Here is a 27,908-nt window from a genome sequence, read left to right on the forward strand (position 1 = left end):
TGCCCGCCCCTGCCGGTTCTCTGAATTTTTATTTTTAAATAGGCTCTTTCATGACAAATTGACCACATATATGAAGTTAAACAACTAAATTCTATCCAAACGCTATCTGAAAAGTAAATTATGTGCCTCAAAAACGAAGTTTGAGAGCGTTTTCAAACCGAAAGTAAAAAGTTCACACGGACACGGACGCGCACGGATGCGCACATGCGTGCGTTAATTTACGGCCCGACACCAACATAAACAGTAGGGAAATACGGATTTCAGAAAGAGGACTGTGTTTCAATGCAGGAAAACACCCCAGCATCATTATATAGTGGCTGATAGAGGGGAAAAAATGCAAAATATATATATAGAGATATTTTTCAAATTTAGGCTTAATGTTGCCAACAATCCCTTTAAGTCTCCATGGGGTGACTAATTAATAGAAAAAAATCATTTTGGGGGTGAACTATCCCTTTTATGTAGTACTTTATTAGTCAAAAATGGAAACAGCACGGAGGTCCTGGGAACATGTTTCCATTGTGGTCCTATGTATTCAATCAACTGTGCCGAGAATATTAACACATGAATACATGTCATCAACAAATATACAAATAACTATATTTACAGAGGAGAAAAAGGAAAAACGGTAAAAGCGGAAAAAGCAGTTTATGACCCCTCGTTTCAAGAGGATTTACTATCTATCCATTTTCGGACAGATGCTTTTTCAGGCCAGTTTTGAAAGAAGCCAGTGATTGACATCCTTTAATGGATGATGTCAGGAGACACGGGAGGACCCCAATGAGATAGATGCTAGGTGGCCTTTCCTCTAGCGCCACCCGCAGGCCAAAATGTCGACTTCCACACAAGATTATCTGGAAAGCTAACGGGCAGATAGTCATGGAACTTGTTGAGTGGAAGAAGCCGACCGATGCCTGATTGTTGGGTCCGATGCCCATCCAGATGTTGGAGAGTCCTAGCAACACCAATTATAGATGTTCAATCAGACATAATTGCCAATATTATGCTTGTAGACATAATGTGCCTGTATAATATCGTCTCTGTCGAGTGGAAACCTCATATTATGTCCAAAACTGTAACTTTTTAAGATTAAAATTCAAAAGTATCAGATCTACAAGCTCGAAACGCGTCGCTTCGCACCGCGTTTCGAGCTTGCGGATCTCATACTTTTGATACTTTTGTGTGACGCTGTAGTACGATCAAGTAGGGCGTTAATTTACAAAAAAAAACACAAAAAGTTAGAATAACGATAATTGTAATACATAATACGCTTGAAGACATAATTGCCAATACCGCTGTGGTCAAAAAGGTCAAATAGTGGCCGATATATGATAAGGTTAACTATTTGAGTGACCCCCATCCTTCTACGGCACCTGTCCTCTACCGCCACCATCAGGCCAAAATATAAACTACATAGAAAAGAGGGTAACTCCCAAGTGAGCAGCCATGGTTTCAACCTTGAGGAATAATGTCAGGTTTGATCACATTCACACACCGAAACAGTTCTAAGAATAGTCCGTGCCACTTTTTTTTATCACGGCTGTTGGTTATAACTGCAGTACTCTATGGTTCCACGCTGCAACAATACAACATTACAGCACTGCACTAAATCAATGTAAGAGTGACGGACATGGTGACCTATACCTAGATATATTTGGCCGCGGACACCCATCTGAAAAGGTTTTGTGCCAGGGACACCAAGAAGAGTAGATTTGTGTAAAAAAAATACAAATCTAAATTATTCAATATCTTCCGAACATTTTTGAGATTTTTCAAAACATTTAAAAATTTCCATATGTACAAGCTCACAGTGCGGCACATTTTTGGCTATTTTTGAATAGCCAAAGTATAGAATATGGTTAAAGTGGTTAAAATGATTGTGATGCTATTAACTCATTTTGCTGGGGACCACCTGGAACAACCCTAAGGACCCCTGGGGGTCCCCGGACCCTACTTTGAGAACCAATTCTAATAAATAATGCGTTTTTAGCTTGTATATTGTTGGCTATTTTCACTATTCGAAGTGTTTAAAGATCAAACAATGATGAAGGCCACAAATGCTGAAACGCATTGGTTTTAATTATGCAAAAGTAGAAGTTGTTATTACTTATAATAACTGAATTGTGTGGATGGAATCCTTTGATCTTATTCATAAGCTTTTAAAAGATACAGTATTATATCAAGCTTCTGGCTGCATAACTAATGACCCCAAAAGATAAATACTTGCAGGTAAGAAGAAGCACTGAGCTGGACACTCGGTCTATTTTAATGTTAGAGTGACATCTTGTGGAAATTGTGAACATTTCAAGCCAATAAATTTTTATCTCACTGGTCTTATCGCCTTCATTTTGGTCTCTGTAATATTTGTTTAAGGCACCCCTTCCTCCTCTGGTCGCAGTTGTAACTGTGTCTTTTGGGGGGGGGGGGTTTTCTCCCCTCAGCATTATTGTAAGTACTTTCGTTTTTGTAATGTTTTCTGAAGAATTTAAAATCTGTGAGCACACCTCTGTAATGTGATGTCTTACTTGGACGAGGCAAAAATCCACCGTATACGATCATATAGGGAACGGGACATACTACATCTGAAGAAGAATGTGGAGAAAGTGAGAACTATAAAGAGACATTGGAATACCTATAATTGAGTCCTTCCTACCAGTGGTGTGTTCTAGTTTTTTTTTTTAAGGTATACTATGATTATTCCCTGCCTCCCACACGCACGGCATGCGCGTGTCTATAATTAATTAAATGTAAAAAATTTGCCACAGACGCGCGCGAAGTGGCCCACAAAAATATTGCATGTGAAAACTTTCCGCGCGCTTCGCGCGCGTGTGTGTCTCGCTCTGTAATGTCTGTCTTGCTCTCGTTCTGTCTCTCGTACCACTCTCGGTTCCTTGTTTGTTTTTGTTGTTGGCGCTGCCTGTCTCACTCTTCCGGGGCTTTACCTGCTGGGGCCAGTGTTGCCATGTCCGCGTATTATAAGCGACTTTGGGCTTGTTTTTCTGTAAAGTTTTCTTGTAAAATGTTGGTCGTTGTGGGTTGCGTTTTTTTGGGGCTTGTTTCTAAAGTGTACTTGCTTAGGCTTGCTTCAAAAAATAGCGTAGGTTTTAAGTGCTCATGTGGCCTAAGTTGCTTCTTTTGGGCTTGTTTTCATAGAACTGGTTGCTTATTTCTCTCGCAAAATCTGGCAACACTGGCTGGTGAATGAAATCACAGAAGACTCGTCCCTAAACACACTTGCCCCGGGTCTAATCCGGCGGCCTCTGTCCGCGAAATGAATGGGGGCGAGTGTGTTTTGGGGCGAGCGTTCCGGTTACCACCGGAACGCTCGCCCAGAATCGTTTTTTTTTACTCTCTCTCGCTTTAAGGATAAGGATAATTCCTTTTTAACAGGTCGTTCATGAAAGTCCTTGCGGTCTTGTTTCCAATGAGAACCTGTGAGCAATTGGGGTTAAGAGTCTTGCTCAGGGACAAATTTCATATCATCGGCACATATGCTGGGATAGCCTGGAATCGAACCTGGGGCAACCAGGGCCAGCTGGTTCCCTAGGCGGGCTCACTAACCACTCAGCTATGGCCGCCCCAGCTTTGCTGCCTGAGCCCTGAGCAGCACAGTGCACGTTAACGCCAGTCAGTCAGCGCCGTCAGTCGTATCAGAGCGTATCAGCGTCTCAGATACGCTGTTTTGAACAGTTTTTTAAGGTGTACGGTGGCGACGAAAAAAAATCTCAAGGTGTACGACGTACACAGCATCTGACGGTAGAACCCACCACTGCTTCCTACAAGACTGGGAGCACTTGGGGAAAAAAATACATCACGGAAAAATGATTTTTTTTGTGTATGGGATGGGGAAAATGATTGTCCACTGCATTTTCCAAATAAAATAAACAATACAAAATGTTTAAAAAAAAGTATAGCAAAGTATAGGTGTAACAGGTCTAGTAAACTTTTTGTTCGTGTTTTTCGTGTTGGTATTTGTGTGATACAGTACCAAGACAGTGGAATTAAAGACTAATATCATTATCAGTGCCAGTGGTCATTTGAGGAGGCTTGTTGTGCTTCAAGCTGAAGAAGAGGATCAGCTCATTAAGATCAAATTAGTTTAGATTAGAGGTTCCCGGGAGCCAAAATAGTGAAAAAAGCAGATTTACAAGGTCACAACACAACGCGTTGCGTCGAGTTGTGAGCTTAGATTTAATATTGTCACTACTTTTTGAAAGGTTGTTTTCGTTTATTTATGGACATTATTAGATTTTTTTATTTTATTTATGAAATACTTTTGAAAATTATTAGAAAGGGGGATATTTACTCGCGACCCATAAAAATGTGTCCACAACCCAATCCACTGTTTGAGAAACAGTGGATTAGATTAGTTTAGATTAGATGTCCTTTGCCAGGGGAAATTGTTTTGCTGGGGTCAATACAGACAAGACGTTAGGTAAATACCCCCATAGTTAAAAGACACCACAGTAAAAGATAATCGCAACAAGAGGTACTATAAACTATAAAATGTATGTCTAATTGAGATCCACAGACTCTGTCAAGAGGCAAATGTATGAAATACATCCCCTTGTAAAGATCTGGATGAGTTGTCAGCGGCAGAATTCACAGAGCTACCAGCTACAAGCAATCAAGTGTTGTTGTTTGTTTTACCCTTCGCAATTACAGTGAATATTCTCTGTGAGTGTTCCCCACCCTAATGATATGAGACTCTGTCCCTGTCCACCACTATACTGTATAACCAAGACTCACAGAATCAGTGCAACTCAAGAAACCCACGGTGTAACTTAACCCACATCAGCACCCGACACAACAGTGTCGACACAACAGGTTAATTCTTAGCCAGGGTGGTTGTCCCTGGTTCATAATCAGTAATAAACCCCTGCTACAGTACTGTATGTGTGTGTTCAGTAACAGTGATCCGACCGTCCATCTCTCCAACTCATAAAAGTGACTCAATCAAGCCAAACAATCAATCAATGATAATGTCCCACCAACCTAGCACCAGAATGGAGTCGTCTTTCTTGACGTGTTGCTCCAGTAGATGCTGGAACTTGGCGTACTCCCCCAGCCAATCAAAGCACTGCTCCTTCTGGTACCTCTCGTCCCAGTAGTCGACGTCTTTGTACCTGGAGTTGTCTCCTGGCAGGTGTTCCATCCTCTTCTTCTCGCCCTGGAATCATGCAGAAAACACATCAATACACTAGAGGCCAATGCACAATGCAATACTACGGAGTGTTCATTTAACTCTGGGATTGAATTTGACTGACTGTGTAAAACAGACAAAGTGGCCAATTTCTTTTCTTTTCTTTTTTTGTAGCCAAATGGAACCTTGGGCGTTCTTATTGTGACCCCCCAAATATGAAGCTTTAAACGGAGGATGTAAGTGATAAGTTTCCTCATCTCTCCAGCTTAAACATTAAACATAAAATACATTTTCAGGTCAGGGTACCAATTTAATCCAATCAGGACAGAGAACTCATACAGGATACAGGGACAAAACAAGTGAAATTGGAAGTGCTGGGGAAAAAAATTGCAGAAAAATTGGAATCAGATGAAATTGGTGACCCACCTGAAAATTTAATTTCTGTTTACTAAAGAGCTGGAGAGATGGGGGAGACCCTTCCCTGTTACAGAGACCTTACTTGACAACTTAAGTACAAAATGTGAGTACTTCTTCCAACACTGAATATAAACACAGACGTAAGGTGATGCTGTGTGTGTTCCCATAGAAACTCAAACAGCAGCAGTTTAATATAAGCTATCATTCAGGCTATATACTACACGTTTTCAGACTACACTGTGTAAATAAAGGTCTATTTATCTATCTGTTTACCTACCAAGCGTAATCTTTATAAACGATATACTTACCAAATTAAGATTCCTCGTTTAATACCTAAGGAATCGTTTACAAACACAAACTGTGAACAGCATATAAACGATGTAAACACACATACACGTGTGTTGCTGTTACTGTCGCAGGCATTGTGCGTAGCACAACGGTGCGCTGCACCCCGGAAGAAAAATAACAAATCTACAAGCTGACAACGTGTGGCTGAGCGACGTGTTGTCAGCTTGTAGATCTGTCTTTTTGGAGCAGCAAAGTGAAACCCCTCCCCCTCGCGCAACTTTTCAAATTATAAGGAAATGGCACTGACAGATACAGTTAGGCTACGACCAGAGTTATATTACACAGTATAGAGAGAGAGAGAGAGAGAGAGAGAGAGAGAGAGAGAGAGAGAGAGAGAGAGAGAGAGAGAGAGAGAGAGAGAGAGAGAGAGAGAGAGAGAGAGAGAGAGAGAGAGAGAGAGAGAGAGAGAGAGAGAGAGAGAGAGAGAGAGAGAGAGAGAGAGAGAGAGAGCGAGAGCGAGAGCGAGAGCGAGAGAGAGAGTCCACTACCACACTGGGGTCTGTAATTAGTCCAAGCCCTTGTCTTTCCTCCTGAAACCTAGGAAATTATTCTGGTCTGCAACAGCCAGGGAGACCTTCCTCCTGCGTATGTCCAGTAGGAGTGATGCCCTGGCCATTTCTCTGACAGTGCCATCATCATTATTAAGCATGTGGAGTAGGTGGGTTAGCCTTGTTGCTGCATAGATCCACTCTACATTTGGGACCCCCAGCCCCCCTTCGCCATATGAAAGGAAGAATGTGTGGAGTGTGTGTTTAGGCCAACCCATTTTCTGGCCAGCTGGACAGTTCTATTTGTCATGTCTCTCAATGCCTTTTGTGGGATATGTACATTGGCAAATTGGTGTGTACACACACACACACACACACACACACACACACACACACACACACACACACACACACACCATTTGTTTAGGGGTGTGGTATAAAAGTCTGGTACATTTCACAACTAGCAGAATTAGATAAGGAAATCCTGCCAGTGCTTTGTATTTTCTGGTGACACCCAGAGAACAAGTTGGCTCCGAGAGTCCCTCGGGGGAACTGCCTTCACATTACCTCCACGCTTTATGCAGTTATGAGAAACTGCTTGCGACTTCCATGACCAATGTGACTGCGATCCAAGTGGATTAAAGGTCTCACGGAGCCGCTGGACGCCATGCAGTGGAGGACACGCCACTGCCGTTCGCACATCGCTGGACTCCTGTATCTCCTCTCGCTCCTGGGGGTCGTGGTCTTTCTGGTCCATCGGGACTGTTTGCCGGGCCTCGCGGTTTCGCCGTGGTGGAGCGCGTCACACTCCACCAATAAGGCAACAGGAAACCAGAACCACCAGCAACAGCATAATAACATCAGATTCTGGAAAGATGGGGATGACTCCTCTCATCGGGGGGGAGGCAGGTCTGGAGAACTCTCTGACAGCTAAAGCCAGCCAAAGTGATGAGGGTGGCCCTAGTGGCATGCTATCCCCCGGGCCGTACCCCTACATCATTAACGAGGCAAACAAATGCCCAGAGGGACATGCACAACCATTCCTGGTGTTGCTGATAAGCACAGAGGCTCGTCAAGTAGAGGCACGGGACGCCATACGGCAGACGTGGGGCAATGAGAGCCTCGCTCCAGGCCTAGGATTGATCCGGCTGTTCCTGCTGGGGGCGAATGAAGGCAAGCTGGGGCGCCTGCAGCAGAGGACCTTGGAGTCCGAGAGCCTGAGGCACCACGATATCCTTCAGCAGGATTTCTTGGATACCTACAACAACCTGACTTTAAAGACACTGATGGGGATGAACTGGGTGGCCATGCATTGTCCACGGGCCAGCTATGTTATGAAAACTGACAGTGACATGTTTGTCAACACCGATTACCTCATCCACAAGCTGCTCAGACCCGAACTGAATCCCAAGAAGAACTATTTCACAGGAGATATCATGAGCGGCCGCGCACCGAAACGAAACAAAAACAGTAAGTGGTACATGTCCCCGGAGCAGTACCCAAGTGAGAAGTACCCCACCTTCTGCTCCGGGACGGGTTACGTGTTCTCCGGAGACTTGGCGGCGAAAATCTACCGAGTCTCTCTGAGTGTTCGCCGCCTGCATTTGGAGGATGTGTACGTGGGGATCTGCCTGGACAAGCTATGGATCCAGCCCACACTGCCGCCCAAGTTCCTGTTCAACTACGATCGAGTGCCCTACTCCAGCTGCAAGTACAGCAACCTGATCACGTCCCACGGGGTTCAACCCAGTGAGCTGCTCAAGTACTGGCACCACCTGCAGAGCAACAGCACCTGCATCAATGCCTAGGGTTGGGGGCAATAACTGCTTCACCGCGGTTATGATGTGTAGGCTACCGTGGTGTAGTTATGATTATGATTATGATTTTTGCAGGTAAGTTACAGGAGTGGATATGATGTGTGATATACATTTCTAAGCTTACCATATACACAATAGTTGTTGTTTAGTTAAAGTAGCACTATGTGACTTTCCTCTTCTATCCCGGATTTGAACTGGTTTCATTTGCAAGTGCTGATTTTTTTTTTTACCATTGAACTAATAGAGGCGGCCTCAGGTCAAAATTCGTGTCAGATCCTGTGTCTAGGTGAGACATGACCTTTGACACAATCTAAATGTCTCTATAGAAACCATCATCGACTGACTCGTTAACCAGATCCACGGCCACTTCGAGAATATGCTTTAGGCTGTGCTAACCAACTGGATTCTCTTTGATGCTTCTCGTCCTGTTAGTGGCTAATCTCTCTCAGGGTTGCTGCTGGAACTGAACTACAGAGGGGTGTTGAGCCCCTCTTATAATGCGGTCCTGACATCACTATGGTGATGTCAGATAGTGTCAGACGTCTCTATATATGGAGCTGCCTATGTTAGTTATGCCCAAATATGGGACCATGACGTCAGTCCTGGACGTGATGGTTATGTCTATACATGGAGTTTCTGGGTATATCGTCTCCATCTATGGGGATCTCCATATATAGGCTATTGCTGGCAAATATGCCCTGAATGTTTTCTACAGTCTCAATAGAAGAAGCAGGGAGACAAAATACAACCACCCCAATTATGTAAGTTATGTTGTATTTATTAACATACTCAGGCATTGGACAAAATTAATGTATTGATTAAACAAGACCAGGAGACCTGGTTCTGCCAGACCCAGACTTCACATGACGTGTCAGCCTGTGTCTATGCCCATGTATGGACGAAAGGGGGACAGACTTTTATGGCTGGGGCCTAAGGACAAAGTGACCAAAACCTGTTTTTTGCCCATGTATGGAGAAAACAGGTACAAAACATGCCCATGTATGGACGAAAGGGGGACAGACTTTTATGGCTGGGGCCTAAGGACAAAGTGACCATGCCCATGTATGGAGAAAACAGGTACAAAGCCTCATGTAAGCCAGACACCCTGGGCCCGGCAAAAGAAAGTTACCCTGTGAGGCTTTAATATCACAAGGGCTGACCAAGTGATATTAAAGCAGTGAATGAAACCAGCCTGCAACTGCAAGTTGTTCTTGTTCGCTGATGACTCAGCAATCCTGGTCTCGGGCGAGGACAAAATGCAAGTTGTGGAAGCTCTCAGTTCTGAACTCCGTTCTTGGCTTTCTGATAACATACTGTCATTACACCTTGGTAAGACAGAATCCATTATGTTTTTGGGTCCAAACATTCCCTTAAATGCAAGTGTGTTGACATTATAGTAATCTCAAGCAAAGAAGAGGTTACCTATTTGGGCTTGACATTATTCTTGACAACAAACTGATAGGATCAAAAGTCATTAATAAATAAACAATTGCATCAAAAAAGTAAATCAAAGAACAAGATTTTTGTGTAGAATTTCCCCTTTTGTCAAGTGCTCTTGTTGGAGCCCTCATTCTGTGCAACATGTTTGCACCTCTTGGTTCTCCAACATCTCAATGTCATATTCATAAATATTCAAACACAAATGTCCAGTTTTGTAACTTGTAAAACACAATTCAGATGCAGTGATTTGATGTGTCCCCCTGATGTTTTGTGTTTGTATTTGTGTCTCTAATTTGCCACTTGTATATGAACATTTGTAGGACAGCTTAGTTAGAACATTTTCATGGTCATGTATGTATTTGTGAATCTCCCATCAATTTGTACTGCTGTACCACGCCATTGTTTTCATCACCACCACCACAACTCAAGTAGGAAGACATACCAAGTGCTTCCACTAGATGGTGGTCATGCAACATTTATGGATGCCAGCTGCTGTTTCTGCCAAGGTTTTCAGTAACAAATGGCTTGTTTGTATGCCTTAGTTATGCCTTATTATACACTAACCTTTTTCTACTTGCCATTATTATGTTATGCTGATGTGGATTGTTGAAAGCGTCTTATATCTTTTTTTGTTTTAATTATTAATATTTTATCTAATAGTTTTTATTACTGTCATTGTATGTTGTGTTGTTCTTTTGACGACCTCATACTTGCAGTTCGCTTCTTGTACCTGTATGACCGGTGACAATTTAAATAAAACTTCTTGCTTCAAATTCATTCAAATACATACATACATACAGACAGACAGACAGACCCAAGCAAATCCAACACAATGGCAGCTACAACAACAACCCCACGTTTCACCATTAGGCCTATATACATGTGTCTCTTTACAAAGTATAATCTTTATAAATTATGTTTCAAACTAATCCTCGTTTAATGCCATTAAATCGTTTAACAAACACATCCACGTGTTACTGTCGCAGGCATTGTACGTATTGTTTACATATCCTTGACAGCCGGAAGCAGCTGTGCTGAGAGCGTAGAAAAGTTGCGCGAGGGTCTCACTTTTGCCCCAAAAAGAACAGATCTACAAGCTAATAACGCGTCGCATTGCGACGCGTTGTTGGCTTGTAGATCTGTTCTTTTTTTGGGGGGCGAGCTGCACAGTTTTCGCGTTATTTTGGAAGCGCCATTATTTTATGTTGTCACGACTGTTGCAACAACATTAATCTGAAGTGAAGAACATAACGGTAAAAACAAAAACAAAGGTCTCAAAGTGTCTGTGCATGGATTGTTTTATTTATTGTATTTATTGGTTTTTCAGTATTGTGCCATATTTGAATGCTTTGATTTTGTTGTGGTTTATTTCCAGTGGTGGTAAAAAATACAAAAATGTTTTACTTACATAAAAGTATCATTACTGCAATGTAGCAATAGTTACTATGTTACCTGTATAACTTAGAAGTCCCGTATTTTAAAATGCACTCGAGTAAAAGTACAAAAGAATCTGCCTCAAAATATACTTAAAGAACTAAAAGTAAAAGTACTCATCAAGTTCAAAATGTATGAAAAATCTTTTGAAAATAGCAAATCTACAAGCTCACAATGCGTCGCGGTAGATCTGCTATTTTCAAATGGCTGAATCATACTCAAACACAAATGGCTGTGGTTAATGTATGTTTTGCAATAATAAGAAAAATCTACAAAGTAACTAGTAACTAAAGCTGTCAAATAATTGCAGTGGAGTAAAAGTACAATATTTGTCTCTGAGATGTAATGGAGTAGAAGTAAAAGTATTGACAATTGTAAATACTGAAGAAAGTCAAAAATACCTATATAATAAATGTTTTTGCGAACGCGGAAGGACCGACCAAGTGGAGCTTACTATGTAACCCTGCTCAGGTTGTGTGTCTGTATGTCTGTGTGTCTGTGTGCATGCAGTACCTATGTAGAGGGCGCCAGAGTGCAGGAATTTAGACAATGCAATACCACACACACACACACACACACACACACACACACACACACACACACACACACACACACACACAATCCCCCATCACAGTGAAATAACACGGATTACAAGTCCGTAAATACACAATATTTTCGAGCTGCGTTCGCTTCCAGCGTTCGCGCGTCTTACTTGTACTTAAGTACAGTACATGTACTTAGTTACTGTTCAACATTGGCCAGATTTGAATGCTTTGATATTGTTGTTTTTTTATTTCTTTATCATCTCCACATGCTTGTCTGTCTGTAGATGATGAGGGTCATTGGGAAGCAGCAGTTCCGACATAAACCTGGTATCTGCAGTCAGATTCACATTATGCACAAGACGTCTCGTCCACAAAACTTTACAGATTATGAAAGCATAAAGCCCTTCGAGCCTCAAATCCCAGTGTATTTCAACTTCGCCAAAGACGTCTTGGATAAATGGACAGAAAAGGAAAAGGTAATGTTTTGATGACTTAAGCTTAGCCTTGGATCAAGAAAGACTATCATAGATGTATTTTATCGAGTCTGACTTTTACTTTAGTATCTAAAAAATGTAAAAATCAATCAGATAAATCTATGATAGTCTCGATCCAAGGCTAACTTAACCTATATTTATTTTTATTTTTTATACAAAAAACTACATGCAGTCATCCCATTTCGTCGTGCAGAATATTTCCCCCTAAATATGTGGTTGTGATGCAAAATAAATGTCACTTTTTGTCTTCCACAATTGTTTGTTGTAATACACATGTACTATAATATATATATATAAATTATACTGTTGTATATGTGTGTGCATACGTGTGTTATTCATTTTATTTGTTTCTGATTTTCAGCGTGGAGAGCGGGGGTCTGTCCCTGCCCTGTGGTGGGTGAATGACAACAAGGAGGAGGTCCGATGGAGTTTTGAGGAGCTGGCCTTCCACTCCAGAAGACTGGCCAATGTTCTGTGTGGACCCTGCCAGCTCAGCAAGCAGGACCGGCTGCTGCTCATTCTGCCCAGGGTTCCAGAGTGGTGGCTGGTCAACGTGGCTTGTCTCAGGACAGGTGAATGATTGTAGTACTGCTGTAGTGACAGGTGAATGATTGTAGTACTGCTGTAGTGACAGGTGAATGATTGTAGTACTGCTGTAGTGAGCCATTTACATTTCACACAACACTTAACCACTAAGCCTGATTTCTACTGCGTCATACGATGATGTAAGTAAGTAAGCCTTGGCGAGGCCATGTGGCTCATATAGGAGCCTAGCCTATGGTGGTTTGATGGGGATGGAATACAAGAATGGTTGCCCCAAAACACGCTTGCCCCATATCAAATCCAGCAACGCCGGAACGGTCGGACCCACGTATGTCTGGCCACCAAAGTCCAATTGTTTCTATCTATCTTTAAGCGATGCTCCATGTTGTCGTTCTGATGTACATGTCCACAGGTACCGTGCTGCTACCAGGCACCTCTCAGCTGACATCCAGAGATATCCTCCACAGACTGCAGATCTCAGGGGCCAAATGTGTCGTCACAGATGAGTCCCTGGCTCCTCTGCTGGATGCTGTGGCCCCCGACTGCCCTTCCCTGCGCGTCAAAATATTAGTGTCCGACAGGAAAAGAGAAGGATGGAGGAACTTGGGCGATTTGCTTGGGTACGCAGCAAACTGTATAATAGGGAACGGCCAAAGAATATTCTTGTCATTTATTTATTTGAAATTTCAAATAAGGATAAGCCCCTTGAGATGCAGTATCTTTTTTTGCTGTAAACGCCTGGCAGAAGCTCAGGCATTTACGTGTCACCGAAATGAAGCAACGTTATCTGTGTTGGCTTTTTATCCGATAGGTACTGGAACCGTTTTTCTACCGGTGTTTCAGTACCCAACCCATTTGATCTCATCTAATTCTACTATTTTCTGTCTACTCACAGATATCACACCATAATTTGCTTAAAGGAATGTTAAATATACCCAATAATTCATGTAGTATGTTGTCTAGAACATGTCCCATGCTGAAAGTACTAGCCAATCTACAAGTTCATAATGTGTTGTGATGCTCAATCAGGTGTTAACGTATCCCTTCTGCTCTCCATTAGGAATGTGTCCAGTGACCATGACTGCGTGGAGACTTTGAGTGATGATCCCATGACCATCTTCTTCACCAGTGGGACCACGGGGTCTCCCAAGATGACCCAGCACAGCCACTGTAGCTATGGGATAGGTTTGACAGTCAATGGCAGGTAATGGCTGCATTATCCCTCTCTCTATTTTGTTACCTGCTGCTATGTCGTCTCTGTCGGGTGGAAACCTCAGACAGTATGTCCAAAACTGTAACTTTTCAGGATTCAAATAAAAAAATAGCAAAAGTAGCAGATCGACAAGCTCAAAACGCGTCGCTTCGCGTTTTGAGTTTGTAGATCTGCTACTTTTTTTTCTTTTTTTTAAGCAAGATTTATTCAAAGAGTACACATGACATTGTATTCAAATTTTAAAAAATTGAAACAACTCTTCGGTTTTACATTTTCTCCCAACAACTCCCATCCACCCCTCCCCAGTCCTCCCCATCCGCCCACCATTTTTCCCCACAAGGCCGGACATACAAACAACAATACATGTACATGTACAAGATCAAATAAATACAGTAGGATACATAGTTAAGAGACAGGAACAAAAAACACAAAATTATGTTCAAGGGAATGAAGAATAGATTAGAATTTGAGAAGGAAGAGAAAAAAAAGAAAAAGAAAAAGGGAATTAACAATGATAATAGCAGTGATGTATATAAAAACAAATATACCAATAAAATGTGAAATATATAATATAAAGAAAATAATAATAATGATTAATAAAAATAAAACTGTATACACATTTATATAAGTAATGAGCTGAATTAGCTCATTCCATGACCTTCACATGAAATCACCTCCTTAATACCTTAAGTTATGCATCTTGCACCAAATAGAGATCCGCACCACCAAAGCACCCCAGTACCATGTGTTTTCAGTCAGGTGATAATGATTGTAATCTGCTTACATATGATATTAATGGTTGCCAATAGATATAGAATTTGTCAGAGGATCCTCGAATTGTGAATACATTTTTTTCAAGCTTCAGAAAAGACATAACATCAATCAGCCATGATTTAGCCGAGGGAGGAGGCTCTGCTTTCCAGTGTAAGAGTATCCTCCTGCGGGCAATTAATAGATCTGCTACTTTTGATACATTTATGTGATGCGGTACTATGCTCAAGTAGGGCATTAATTAACGAAAAAAAGTTAGAATATGGAAAATGTAGATATTAGGGTTCTGCCCGACAGCGACGATACGCTGTGTCACCTGCATCGTTCCAAACATACTATGGGCTCTATTCACAGGCCAAAAATTCCCCGTTAAATCGGGATAATGGACCTGCGCCGCCCCAATAGGTTATTCTAGCACCTGCTCTACCCGTCACCATTATGCCGACGCCGTTATTTGCGCGTGGAGGTGTGTCCGTGGGCGTGTTGTTGCTATATCCCCCACATTGCAATTCTACAGACACACATGGGTACGGCTTGGGGACGGGGGATAGTGGATTCTAGAAGCACCCGCTGGTTTATAAAATCACCCGTCAAGTGCACACAGACACTACAATGGCTTTGTGCGTTGGACCATGAGCCGTGTTGCCAGCCTTGGAGAGAAATAAGCAACCGCAGTCGCAGGTCTATGAAAACAAAAAGAAGCAACTCTAAGGCCACATGAGCACTTCAAACTACTAACTAGAGCTTTCATATCCCCTAAATATTTCAGCCCGGCTCGACTAATAATTGACAAATTAGACCCAGCCCAGCCCATCAGTCATTTTTCTAAAGAAGCCTTATTTCTCATTAAATCTTGGTAATATATGAATGATCTGTGTGTGAAATGCGCTCTTTCTTTATACAAACCCATGCTCGCTCACTCTACCGCAAATGCCTCTCTCTCTTTGTACAACCCCATGCTCACTCTACCGCAAATGTGCTCTCTCTCTTCATATAAACCGATGCTCACTCTACCGCATATGCGCTCTCTCTCTTCATATAAACCGATGCTCACTCTACCGCAAATGCGCTATCTCTCTTCATACAAACCCATGGTCACTCTACCACAAACGCCACCACCACTCCCAGCGGGGTCATTTTGATTCTATGACGGCTGCCGTCTAGTTATCATCAGTGCCAGTGTTGTGAGGAAAAACAACTAACAAGCAACCAGGTCTAGGAAAACCAGCCCAAAAGAAGCGAGTCAAGCGACTATGGGCCACATGAGCACTCTAACATATACATCAGCTATTTGAAAATAGCAGATCTACAAGCTCACAACGCCTCCCATGCAAACGCTACGTTCATGACCCCCCAAAATAACCATATTTGAACTGGGGACCCCCCCATTTTGTTTGACTCGGTTCCACAGATAAATATTGTGAAAATAGCAGATCTACAAGCTCGCCAGGCGTTGGGTGCTCCATTGTGGTCTCGACCCACAGGTTGAGAACCACTGCATTAAAAGCTCCAAGCAAGTTACATGTCTAGTAGGCTATGTTGTTGACCACGTAATGTAATGTTTTTGGTTTAGTGATAGGCTACTCCGTGGCGCGCGCGCGCCTCATTGTGCTGTCCAAAATAACAGATCTGTAGCTGTCGACACGACATGATGCAGCGCCGTTGATAGCTTGTATGTCTGTTATTTTGGGTAGGTATAGGCGACGCACATACGCATCGCAGCAATGTGTCTGGATTTGAGAGGCTTTGATTGATGTAAACTTAAAGTTTAGCTCTGTTCGGGATTACTGAACAAAGGTGGATGATGAAAGATAACGGGGACAATATGGATGTAAGTTAACTTTAATTAACTGCGTCACTTCAGAGGAAACTATGGAGCAACTTCAGAGATGTTTACACACCCCTGGAATCCATTAGAACGGTGGAAATAGAACGATAACAGCCAACGTGAGTACATACTGTAGGCTATAGACCTTTCCTAAAACTGTCCAATTTATTATACCCATGTGCTACTGTTTGTCTGTGTACCACGTAGGAGCGTTGTCGCAACATGATGTAATTAATTATTTGGGAGCAGCCAGTGTGTACCAATAGTATACATATTTTAAATGGCTTTCATATACTATTCCGGATCTGACTAATATGACAAGCTTATTGTGAACACAATAGGCTACAAATTAATATAAAAATGTATTTGGATAAAATAAAAAAAAAGAAGGAAAACAAGCCCAATGTGGCTTATAATAATCAGACCAGGCAACAGTGCAGACAGGTAGATAGGCTAGAGCATATATTGGATCGGGATGACGGCTAGCGCAGTCTTCTCTTAAAGGCAATGGCTTCTGGCACGGTGATTGGTTTTATCATTGTAACGCCCAAACCACACCTATGCATAATGTAACGGGTAGCTCAGGTGTTTGGCGGGTCACGGGGGTGCCATAGAATACCGAATTTTGCGGGGAAACGCCTCTTGCCTAGTCCTTCATCCCTAATTAGTGGTTTGTTCAAATCTGGCTCTGAATAGAGCCCATATGTCCCTCGTCTTTCTCCTCTCGTGCCTTTAAAACGGTCTGTTTGGTCCTCTCTGTGGAGGTACTGGTTGGACCTGACGGAGCAGGACGTCATGTGGAACACCTCAGACACAGGTTGGGCCAAGTCGGCCTGGAGCAGTGTTTATGCCCCTTGGACCCAGGGAGCGTGTGTCTTCATTCACCACATGCCCCGCTTTGACCCCTCCACTGTGCTGAAGGTGTGTGTTCAACAGTCATGGATTAAAGTTCTCACTCACCACGACTGATTTCAGTCATGGATTTCATAGAAGTCAGCATATCTTCTATGGAAGCATGTCATACACCAAAAATCTACAAGCTTGTGTAGATAGCCTATTTGCGGTTGTTATTTTAAGATTAGAGCGTATTTGAAGTGGTCAAAGTAGCAATAGAATACACGTTCAGTCTTCCAGAAAACACTAATGATCTCAGATATTTCATAAAAGCTAACGGTTAAAGCTAACGGGTTGGCTGTATGGCTACCAAGACATCATAATTCTACATATTGTGCAAATTGTTTCACGCTGTTTAACAAATCACAGATTAGGATTTGGCCTAGCAACATTTTTCAGTCATGAGATTTTATTTTTGCTTGAATCCATGTCAACCACAAGGCTGCAGTAGCACAGAGGCTGATGGATATTATCATCCATTATGAAAAAAAGGAGCGTCGCACTCTGAACAAATCTGGTCACTTTTTTTTATATCTTCCATTTATGCCTCACAAATCACAGAACGTTTCGGCTATACCAGCCTTCATCAGTGTCTGTGATGAAGGGGCTGGATAGCGGAAAACATGAATTCTGTTCAAACTGTTCTTTCTGTCCTTCAGTTTCACAGATGTCTCCTGCCTTCTTTTTCAGACTCTTTCTGACTATCCCATATCGACATTTTGCACCGCGCCAACTGCTTACCGCATGCTTGTCCTGGAAGACATGTCCAAGTAGGGTCCATTTAATGGCATTTGAAGTAATTTTTTGGTACATTTTGTATCATATATTAGGTACATGTTTATCCTGTTGACGGTTCACTTTGTAATCTGGAATACATTAAATGCCGGTTCTTTCTTTTGTGTGTGTCAGGTACAGCTTCAAGTCACTGCAGCATTGTCTGAGTGCTGGAGAGCCCATCAACCCGGATGTTATGGGGAAATGGAGGGAGGCCACTGGGCTGGATATCTATGAAGGTTATGGACAGACAGAAACTGTGAGTTAATAGTATAGGAACAGATAAGATCAAAGTGGTTTCATGTCCAGTTTTGTATGTATTACATAATACAACAGATATTTCATGATGTTGTCGCTGTCAGGCAGAAACCTTGTACCTCCATATTTAATATTTTTTTCCATAATGGCCTATTTTATAAACTTCAGGTTTTGATTGCTGGTACCTTCAAGGGTATGAAGATCAAGCCTGGATCTTTTGGGAAGGCATCACCGGCATATGATGTGCAGGTAACCAATAATTATTTATTTGATTTTAGGTTTGAAAGAAAAAAACACATGACATACTTGCTTCTCAAAAAAAATGAAATGTCAAGGATGAATACACAACAAATCAGAGACTTATTTCCAGTGTGGCCCTTGGTCTTGGTACATTATATATAGAATACTAGAGATTCTATAAGCGAAGTGGGAGAATCTACACTTTGCAGGCCTGAAGGCCTATGAGATCAGAGATAAAGAAACTCTGATGATGAAGTATTTGCGCTGTTCATGTTCAGGTTGTGGATGACGAAGGAACAGTCCTGCCCAATGGAGTGGAAGGGAACCTTGCTATCAGAGTAAAACCCCACAAGCCATTTTCTCTGTTTACCGAATACACAGTGAGTATCTGTTCAAATAAGCTTTAGAATTACAATAAGCTTGATTTGTATAGCACTTAAAAACCACAGCTTACAGAAAACACAATAAAGAAATTGACTAATTAAAGTAAAGACTTAAGAAAAAAAAGATTTAAAAGACAAATAAACATTAAAAAAAGCAGTCGAGATAAATCTAGTTAAAAGCAATATTAAAGAAATATGTTTTAAGGGTGCGGTCACATCTAAGTTTAATTCTACCTATGAGGGTGGATTCTGCCAATGCTTTTCAATGGGAACAGAGCGTTTTTTTTGTTGCAGAAATCTGCAAATGGCAACAACTCGCTCCGTTTCCATTGAAAAGCATTGGCAGAATCTGCCTTCATAGGTAGAATTAAACTTCGGTGTGACCGCGCCCTAAGGCTATTTTTAAGGCTCCCTGCACTGCAGCTGGGTTGTGAGGGACTGCCAGTGTATTGCTGTTGGATGATCCAAGTCAGAGGTGGGAAACCATGACTTTATGACCGACGCATCTGTGTCATTTTAGATTTCTTTATATATACAGATTATTTTTTATATATACAAGCTCATGGCGTGGCATCGAGTTGGTTTGTCAGTGGTTTGAGAACCACTGATATTATAGCAACATAAGTGTTTTTCTAAAAAAAAACTGTTAGGATTTAGAAGACATTTGTAGAATCCCCAGAAGCAAAGATTTGAGTTAAAAACATGTTTGTGTATTATGATATACCCAGAATATGAATGAAACTGTCACTGATATATTTCAGGGTGAAGCAGAGAAGACGAGGGAGTGTTACAGAGGACACTTCTACCTGACCGGGGACAGAGGCGTCATGGACCAAGATGGCTACCTGTGGTTTGTTGGACGAGCTGACGATGTCATCCTCTCATCTGGGTATGAGGTCATTGTAGCGTTTTCCCTTCACGGTGCCCAAACATACCACAAATATTAAGAATATTTATGACCTAAGGCCAATTCTACAAATGCCTTCTCAATCAGTGCTTCTCAAACTTTTTCGTGCCAAATTGATATATATTTGGCCATGGACCCCCATCTGAAAATGTTTTGTGCCAGGGACCCCCCAGAAGAGAAGATTTGTGTTAAAATAATTATTCAACATTTTTCAAACACTTTAATTTTTTTTTTGAATTGCAGATGTACAAACACTTTCACGATTTTTCAAAAATTTAAAAAGAAAAAAACCATGTACAAGCTTCCGAGGGTCCTGACACGACACATTGGCGGAGATATGCAGCACCTTTCTAGTTAACTTTCTGTTGGTGTTGGTCTAGGTACCGAATCGGTCCGTTTGAAGTGGAGAACGCTCTGATAGAACACCAGGCTGTGGCGGAGTCTGCAGTTGTCAGCAGCCCTGATCCAGTCAGAGGAGAGGTATGCAGTAACAAAGGTTTTTATTTTATTTTTAAGCTCGACTTTCACTCCACTACATTTCTAGGAAGGGATTCCCAGGACCTAAACTTATTTTCAAAAGTATACATACATTTGAATGTATTTTTTTAAAAGCAAATACTCCAGTAATTTAACCCCAGTACAAATTAGACAACTTTCACTTGTAGTTGAGTAATATTTGAGCAGGAGTATATGTACTTTGACTCAAGTATGGCTGAGATTAGATTCAATGAAAAATTCCAGTAGCCATTAGTTGCAATAGTAAATTAGAGAAAAATGTAATAAGATAAATAGTTCTATAAATCGCGACAAATCTCAATAAAGGCAATAATGACAAATCCCAGTTCAATTCAATAGAAATAAGTCTCAAGTCAAACACACAACCCACCCTACAAACCCTGTTGTGTGAACTATCTAGGATGGGACGATAATCATTATTATCGTTTATCGTGATTAAAAACCACTCACAATAATCGTATCGTGGAGATTTTAATTTATTATGAAATTGTCCTGTGTCATACACTGCGATCAATTTGCTTTTGCCGAGCTGCGTATCTGGTACCACTTAAACCCTGAGTCTATGCTATGTCTGTAAAGAGCGCACTTGGTACACTCTTTTTCTATAGCCTGGAAACCGGACGAATCTGCCACAGCTAAAAATAAATAGCCCTGTTAGACTTGCCATGCCAGGCTGCTTTTTTTACTCTACACTAACATTGCCGATCTACAAGTTCACAACACGTTGTGACGCGTTGTGAGCTTGTCGATCTGCTATTTATGGCGAACGCCCCCCCCCCCCCCCCCAGAATAGGGATGTTGGGGTGCCGGTGGCATTTTAAGAGTTTTAAGCATATTGTGTTAGGCACCATAATATCCTTAATTATTTTGGCCACAATAATCGTGACATGAACTCTTCATATCGTCCCATCCATAAAACTATCACTGTTTGAATAGAAACACCTGCAAGCCTGTTTTTTTTCTTTCTCTCATCCAGGTGGTGAAAGCATTTGTGGTGCTGACAGCAGAGTATATGTTACATGACAAAGCCCAACTTGTGAAAGACTTACAAGCACATGTGAAGAAAGTGACTGCGCCATACAAATATCCACGCAAGGTAGCCTATCATTAAATACTTGATAAAAAAATATATAAGGAAAATATTTACTGTAAGTTTACTGTACCCCACTGGATATACCTCACTAATCAGGAATGGTTGATTTATTAAGTTATTGTATTTTTTGTATTTTTGTATTTTGTTGTTGCAGGTGGAGTTTGTGGAGCAGCTGCCTAAGACAGTCAGTGGTAAGATTAGAAGAGTGGAGCTACGCAAGAAAGAATGGGGGCAGACTTGAATCAGTACTGTAAAAAAGGATTATCCGACAAAAAGGTTTCACGTCTCAAAAACGTAAGATGCATGGGTTGCATATTGTATTAACTTTTATCACTGTGAAGAGACAGTCACATGACCCAATATTATTGGGAGATGAATTATCCTTGTCCTGTTCTAGAAAGGTCATATGATTCGTAACTCATAAAACACATTTCATAGTCGTGCAAAGTGATTTGCATTTGTAAATGCAAATCAAATTTGTATCTGTACCGCTAATGTTTCGTATTTGTAAATAAGTACAGCATTTGTGTCTCTATTTTGACATTTTTGTATTGACATTTTAAATGTAAAATGTATTTGTGAATCTCCACCAATTTGTGTGAGTATTATTGAGACTCCCGTCACGCCAGCCCATTAACCACTCACAACTCAGTGTGTGCTCATTTCTGTGGACAGTAGGTGTCCATACTCGTCGTTCACCTCTGTGGTGACCTCAGGGGTGAAAGTGGCTGAGAGTTCTTGCCGGAACTGGTAGGACGCGCGGCGAAGCCGCCCGGCCGGGGGAGTGCGTTCTGGGCAGTTCTGGGCGGATTGGGTCCGTTTTTTTCGCGGTTCTGGGCGGATTGGGTTCGTGTTTTTTTTTCCAGTTTTTGGTTTCTTTATTTTGGTTTTAGGGTTAGGATTAGGAGTTAGGTTAGGGTTATGTTATTTAATTCATATTTTTGCCTGATTTTACCAATTTATTATCACAAAAATCAATTTCTGCCTAATAAAATATTCAAACAAAATGGGTTTATACTAATGTAAAAAATGTGGTTATATGGCGGATTTGGGAAATATTGTACTTTTACTCCACTACAATTATTTGAAAACTTTAGTTACTTTGCATATATACATTATTACATTATAAATCATACATTAATCCCTTTAGCCCTATTTTATACCTAGGCTATTTGAAAATAGCCGATCTACAAGCTCCACAAGCTTGTAGATTTGCTATTTTCAAACATTTTAGTAGTTTTACTTTTGGTACTTTAAGTACATTTTGATACCAATACTTTTGTACTTTCACTCAAGTAAATTTTCAATTCCAAACTTTTAACAGAGTGCTTTACATACATACATTGCAGTATTGATACTTTTACTTAAGTAATTGAGTACTTTTCCCACCACTGTACCTGGGCGTTGTTGTTCTACAAACTTTGTTTTTAACCACATTGTCAGCTTCTTCAACTCTGTCTTCTTTTCTCTTAAACATCTCAGTTAGTTTTCGTTGCATTGTGCTTCATTTATTTTTAAAATTGCATTCTTCATCAAAACAGTGTTTATTTCCCCTCGCGTTTCTTTTCTTTTCTTTTTTTCTCCAGAAAATACGTGTTGAACCAATCAGAACTAACTATGCTAGTCTGTCAGCCAACCAGAAACATGTTTTGAACGTTGGTGGGATTTAATTCGTCGTAAAGCCCGCCTTCTTTATCCGGTAATTTGCACATACACACATAGGCACGGACAACGGCCGTTTCCGTATCCGTTTTATACCGGATCTCCAAGCTGCAAAGTGAATTGATCCCAGTCCCAGTTTCGTTTCGCTGGGGAGAAGAGGAGACGCTTCTCCTCTCGGCTCCGTAAAATAAATAAACACCGTAAAAATAGCACGGATTAAGCTGACACAAACACACAGTGGAACAATTCAAAAGCACTTTATTAGAAAATGTAATAATTGTGTATGTTAATCTGACGTTAGTAGATTATGTTTTCTTCTTGAACATGGCCATGGGTCTGTGGCAGGTTATTTAATATGGGATTTTCACAACTACCTTCGAATTTTTCTTAACGGAACGGCGTTCCGGCACCTAATCTTTTACCGGAACGCCGTTCCGGACCGTGCCGGCCCACTTTCACCCCTGGGTGACCTCCTCCTTGGTGGTCTTGGTGTCTGTGGACAGTAGGTGTCCATACTCGTCGTTCACCTCTGTGGTGACCTCCTCCTTGGTGGTCTTGGTGTCTGTGGACAGTAGGTTTCCATACTCGTCGTTCACCTCTGTGGTGACCTCCTCCTTGGTGGTCTTGGTGTCTGTGGACAGTAGGTTTCCATACTCGTCGTTCACCTCTGTGGTGACCTCCTCCTTGGTGGTCTTGGTGTCTGTGGACAGTAGGTTTCCATACTCGTCGTTCACCTCTGTGGTGACCTCCTCCTTGGTGGTCTTGGTGTCTGTGGACAGTAGGTGTCCATACTCGTCGTTCACCTCTGTGGTGACCTCCTCCTTGGTGGTCTTGGTGTCTGTGGACAGTAGGTTTCCATACTCGTCGTTCACCTCTGTGGTGACCTCCTCCTTGGTGGTCTTGGTGTCTGTGGACAGTAGGTTTCCATACTCGTCGTTCACCTCTGTGGTGACCTCCTCCTTGGTGGTCTTGGTGTCTGTGGACAGTAGGTGTCCATACTCGTCGTTCACCTCTGTGGTGACCTCCTCCTTGGTGGTCTTGGTGTCTGTGGACAGTAGGTGTCCATACTCGTCGTTCACCTCTGTGGTGACCTCCTCCTTGGTGGTCTTGGTGGTCGTGGTTTTCATGTCCTTCTTCTCTGTGGTGATCTCCTTCTCGGTGGTCTCGGTGGTCGTGATTTTCTTGTTTCTGCAGCGAGAGAGACCAAATGGAACAAAGGATGGGTACAAGACATCAGGGTTTCCCAGACTTTTCCATGCCAAGTCCCCCAAATAGTCATAGTATATATATATATATATATATATATATATATATATATATATATATATATATATATATATATATATATATATAAAAATTGAAACTTGATACAAACGTTTGAGTCCAAGCTCACTAACGCCAGCATTTGTTTGTTGAAGATAAATTCGCTGCCATTTTGTACCTGTCAATGTTTTCAAGGTATGCGTTGAGCAGTCTCCTGTACTCAGCAATCTCCATCTCCAGCTTGGTCTTGTCCTGTGCCTGGTTCTCCAAGTCAGCTCTGAGCAGGGTTAGCTGTTCCTCCAGGATACACACCTGTCTCTGGTAACCTGCCAGCAGGTTGGCAAATCCGCACTTGGTCTCTTCCAGGACGTTTACCTGACATGCTTTCTGTTTCATAGATGGAGAGAGGGGGCTGGATTATTGGAAGTTACTGTATAAGAGCACTTTTCTAGGTGCCAAATGTTGGAAAACATGCACTTAGGACTTTCAATTTGCCAAGTGTCCAGTTCTGAATTCTCGTTCAATTCTCGTTCAGGCTTACGGTTCGGCCTGGTAAGGCCTTTTGAATAATTAAACGAATCATAAAATGGATTGTAAAACATTACTGGGAGGCGGGAACAGGATTAATGTCAGAAGATAATGTCAGTCGCCTTTTCCTGTCATCACCACAACGGTAACTGTTTCCCATGAAGTCAGTGGAAACAAAAACCGTAAGGAGCACCCGATATGAGATAGTTATAGTTTTTTTCTTTGTGCAATCGAAATGCATATGAAAAACATGAACAAAATGGCTGTGTTGAAGGACATGAGATATTGAACCAAGCCATTCTCCTGTAACCGGGTCTTACCTTGCTGATCTCGGCCTGGAGTTGGATCTCCAGACTGTGCAGTTCACGTCTGACCTTGATGATCTCACTCTTAGACAAATCGATGATCTCAGTTGTTTGTTTAACTTCCTGGTCCAGCTTGTCGGTCTGTGGATGAAAACCAACGTTAATACGATGCTTAACACACGTTCTGACAAACAGGAGGATCTGATGACTTTTAACAAAGTGAAATAGGATTTAGTGTGGTGTAGTGCCCTGGTTCTCAATGTGGGTTCCGAGGAACCCCAGGGGTCCTTGAGTAGGTTCCAGAGGGTCCCCAGCAAAAACTGTTTAACCGCTTTAACCCTATTTTGTACTTTGGCTATTCAAAAATAGCCGATCTACAAGCTTGCAGATCTGCTATTTTCACAACACAAATCTTTTATGAGGGTCCCTGGGACAAAATATTTTCAGATCGTTTGCGGCCAAATACATAATATTTGGGGGTCCCTGACATGAAGATGTTAGGGAACCACTGGTGTAGTGTAGCCTACCTTAGTCTTGAACCATAACTCCACTTCCTGGCGGTTCTGGGTGATGACCTTCTCGTAGTGTTCTCTCATTGATACCATGACCTTGGCCAGGTCATCCTGAGGGGCAGCATGAACGTCCACTTTCACCTGGGATCCCAGCTCACCCTGCCTCCGCATGTCCTGGAGAACCACACATAATTTACAGTATTGTCGGGGTGCAAAAGTTAACCAAATTAATTGGTTTAATTGATTATTTAAAAATAAATGACAAATTTAAATAAAATGACAGCTTATCGGTACTGTCCGGTACACCATACCAACCAAAATGGCAAAAAGGAAAGGAAAAGCCTGCAGGTTAATGTGCCCCCTTAAGCCCCATAGACTGTCATACTACAAATAGTGAAAAGCCTTAAAACTTAAGCCTCTATTTCTGTGTTCTTTTTTATTACTTTAAAAAAAGATGTATTTTTTACAATATCTTTAAAGCAACTTGGATGTTTCCTCCCTCATATTTAGCCTATGATGACATGTCCAAAATATAGGGATACACCAATCCCTTTAATAATGCCCAAGTATATTGCATCAATTGGATAGACATTTTGTACAGAGAAGAAAACTGTTGTGGGTCAAAAGAGCCAGAGACAGGCCAGTGTCAAGTACAATGGTTCATAATATAGGAGAATGTTCACCCCGGTAGACAAGGACACCCATAAGAACTAACAGCTTTAAGCAGGGGTCTTCAACAGGGGTCAGGACCCCTAGGGGTCCTCAGAGCTACTATAGGGGGTCCGCCAAATCTTTGTGTGTTAGGATGTTATTTCTTTTTACTTTAACCACTTGTACATCCCTCTTCTAAAGGAGTGTAAAACCCTACTCACTTTTAAAACTGCCCTAAAGATACACCTTCAGGAGGCTGCAATTCTAAAATGGCCCCTGTCTAAGTCTTAACCTACCCCAAGTCCTAATCTACCCCCCTACCCCCCCCTTTCTCTTTCTTCTCTTGTACATATTTTTCACGCTTCATACCAGTAACCTGTAAACTGATTGTATGACATTCTGTATAGTAGTGTGTATATCTGTCTGTCTCTTATATGTCATCATGATTTGTGTGCAAGGGGATCTCATCTTAAACAAGCTTAGTGCTTAATGAGACTCCCAGTTTAGTAGACCTTGTATTGTGAATTTGTACTTCCATGTCTTACTAAATAAAGTTCATCAATCAATCAATCAATTCTGAGGGGAACATTAGCCAAAAATAGCAGATCTACAAGCCCACAACGTTTCGCATTGTGAGCTTGTAGATCGGCTATTTTCGGCAAAGAGGTTTGGTGTAGGGGGGGGGGAAGGAGCAAATGAAGAACTAAGTATTGAAGGTTTATATGGTTAAATGTCTGAAATGAACAAAATACATTAATTTACACAACCCTGATGATAGTCAATGAAGCTATCTATGAAATCTATGAAAAGGTTTAATTTGCAACACAATTGTAAACAATGTAGTGGGGGTCCCTGCTTCATCTCTCTCTCAGCTGAGGAGTCCTTGGCCTGAAAAACGTTGATAACCCATGGCTTTGAGTATTCATGCGTGATCTTCAACCTCCAAACATTTACCTCCTCATGGTGCTCATGCAGCCTCTTCAGCTCCTCCTCCAGATCCTGTAGCTCCACACTGGATCTCCCCACATCCAGCTCTTCCTGAACTATCTTCAGAGCAGCGATGTCTGCCTCCACACACTGACGCATGGACAGCTCACTCTCATACCTGGGAGAAGGAGACAGTACAGTATATCAATGGTTATCAAAGTGGGGTCCTTGAGGGGGTTCCAGGGGGTCCCCAGCTAAATGATTTATTCTAGCCTCAAAGTCAAGTTTTTACCACTTTAGCCTTATTTTAAACTTTCAGTATTGGAAAATAGACAACCTGGGTTAGCCTAGTAGCCCAGTCAGTCCAGGTGCCGATATCCAGGTCAATCTTTAGGTTCTCTAGTCAACTGCACTCTGTTTACTTGTCTTGTATTGTATTGATACTGTATGTTTGTTTTGTTTTGATAGTTATTTCACCAGCTAACTCTAGCTGGCTCATTTACATGGATGTGAA

At 41.7% G+C, this 27,908-nt stretch overlaps 3 protein-coding genes across 4 annotated transcripts in view; 2 read left to right on the top strand and 1 right to left on the bottom strand.

The window, feature by feature from the left end:
- The window catches only part of ece2a (endothelin converting enzyme 2a), a 165,200-nt gene extending 159,227 nt beyond the window's left edge, over positions 1 to 5,973 (bottom strand). Inside the window, exons 1-2 of one of the 2 annotated variants that reach the window (XM_080439397.1) lie at positions 5,869 to 5,973; positions 4,996 to 5,170 (exon numbers count right to left, since the gene is read on the bottom strand). In XM_080439397.1, the coding sequence (XP_080295523.1) occupies positions 4,996 to 5,155 (160 nt within the window). In that variant the 5' untranslated portion in view covers positions 5,156 to 5,170; positions 5,869 to 5,973. Of the gene's footprint in view, positions 1 to 4,995; positions 5,171 to 5,857 lie in introns of both variants that reach the window. The other variant, XM_080439398.1, reaches the window with a different exon arrangement.
- A 1,090-nt stretch (positions 5,974 to 7,063) lies between these two features.
- Positions 7,064 to 8,204, top strand: LOC308093372 (beta-1,3-galactosyltransferase 2-like; the record flags this gene model as incomplete). The annotated part of the gene is made up of 2 exons (XM_080439708.1): positions 7,064 to 7,216; positions 7,302 to 8,204. 2 exons carry the CDS (start codon positions 7,064 to 7,066, stop codon positions 8,202 to 8,204), a joined length of 1,056 nt encoding a protein of 351 aa, XP_080295834.1.
- A 2,607-nt stretch (positions 8,205 to 10,811) lies between these two features.
- On the top strand, positions 10,812 to 22,128 carry acsm3 (acyl-CoA synthetase medium chain family member 3). Its single transcript, XM_080439391.1, has 14 exons — positions 10,812 to 10,906; positions 11,917 to 12,108; positions 12,488 to 12,698; positions 13,082 to 13,289; positions 13,730 to 13,873; positions 17,246 to 17,402; positions 18,066 to 18,145; positions 18,285 to 18,408; positions 18,576 to 18,656; positions 18,926 to 19,027; positions 19,792 to 19,919; positions 20,318 to 20,417; positions 21,430 to 21,549; positions 21,701 to 22,128. Exons 2-14 carry the CDS (start codon positions 11,917 to 11,919, stop codon positions 21,785 to 21,787), a joined length of 1,734 nt encoding a protein of 577 aa, XP_080295517.1. The 5' UTR covers positions 10,812 to 10,906; the 3' UTR covers positions 21,788 to 22,128.
- The last annotated feature ends 5,780 nt before the right edge of the window (positions 22,129 to 27,908 follow it).

Source organism: Gymnoscopelus braueri, assembly GCF_963280865.1.
Source record: "Gymnoscopelus braueri genome assembly, chromosome: 10".
Lineage (NCBI taxonomy): Eukaryota > Metazoa > Chordata > Actinopteri > Myctophiformes > Myctophidae > Gymnoscopelus > Gymnoscopelus braueri.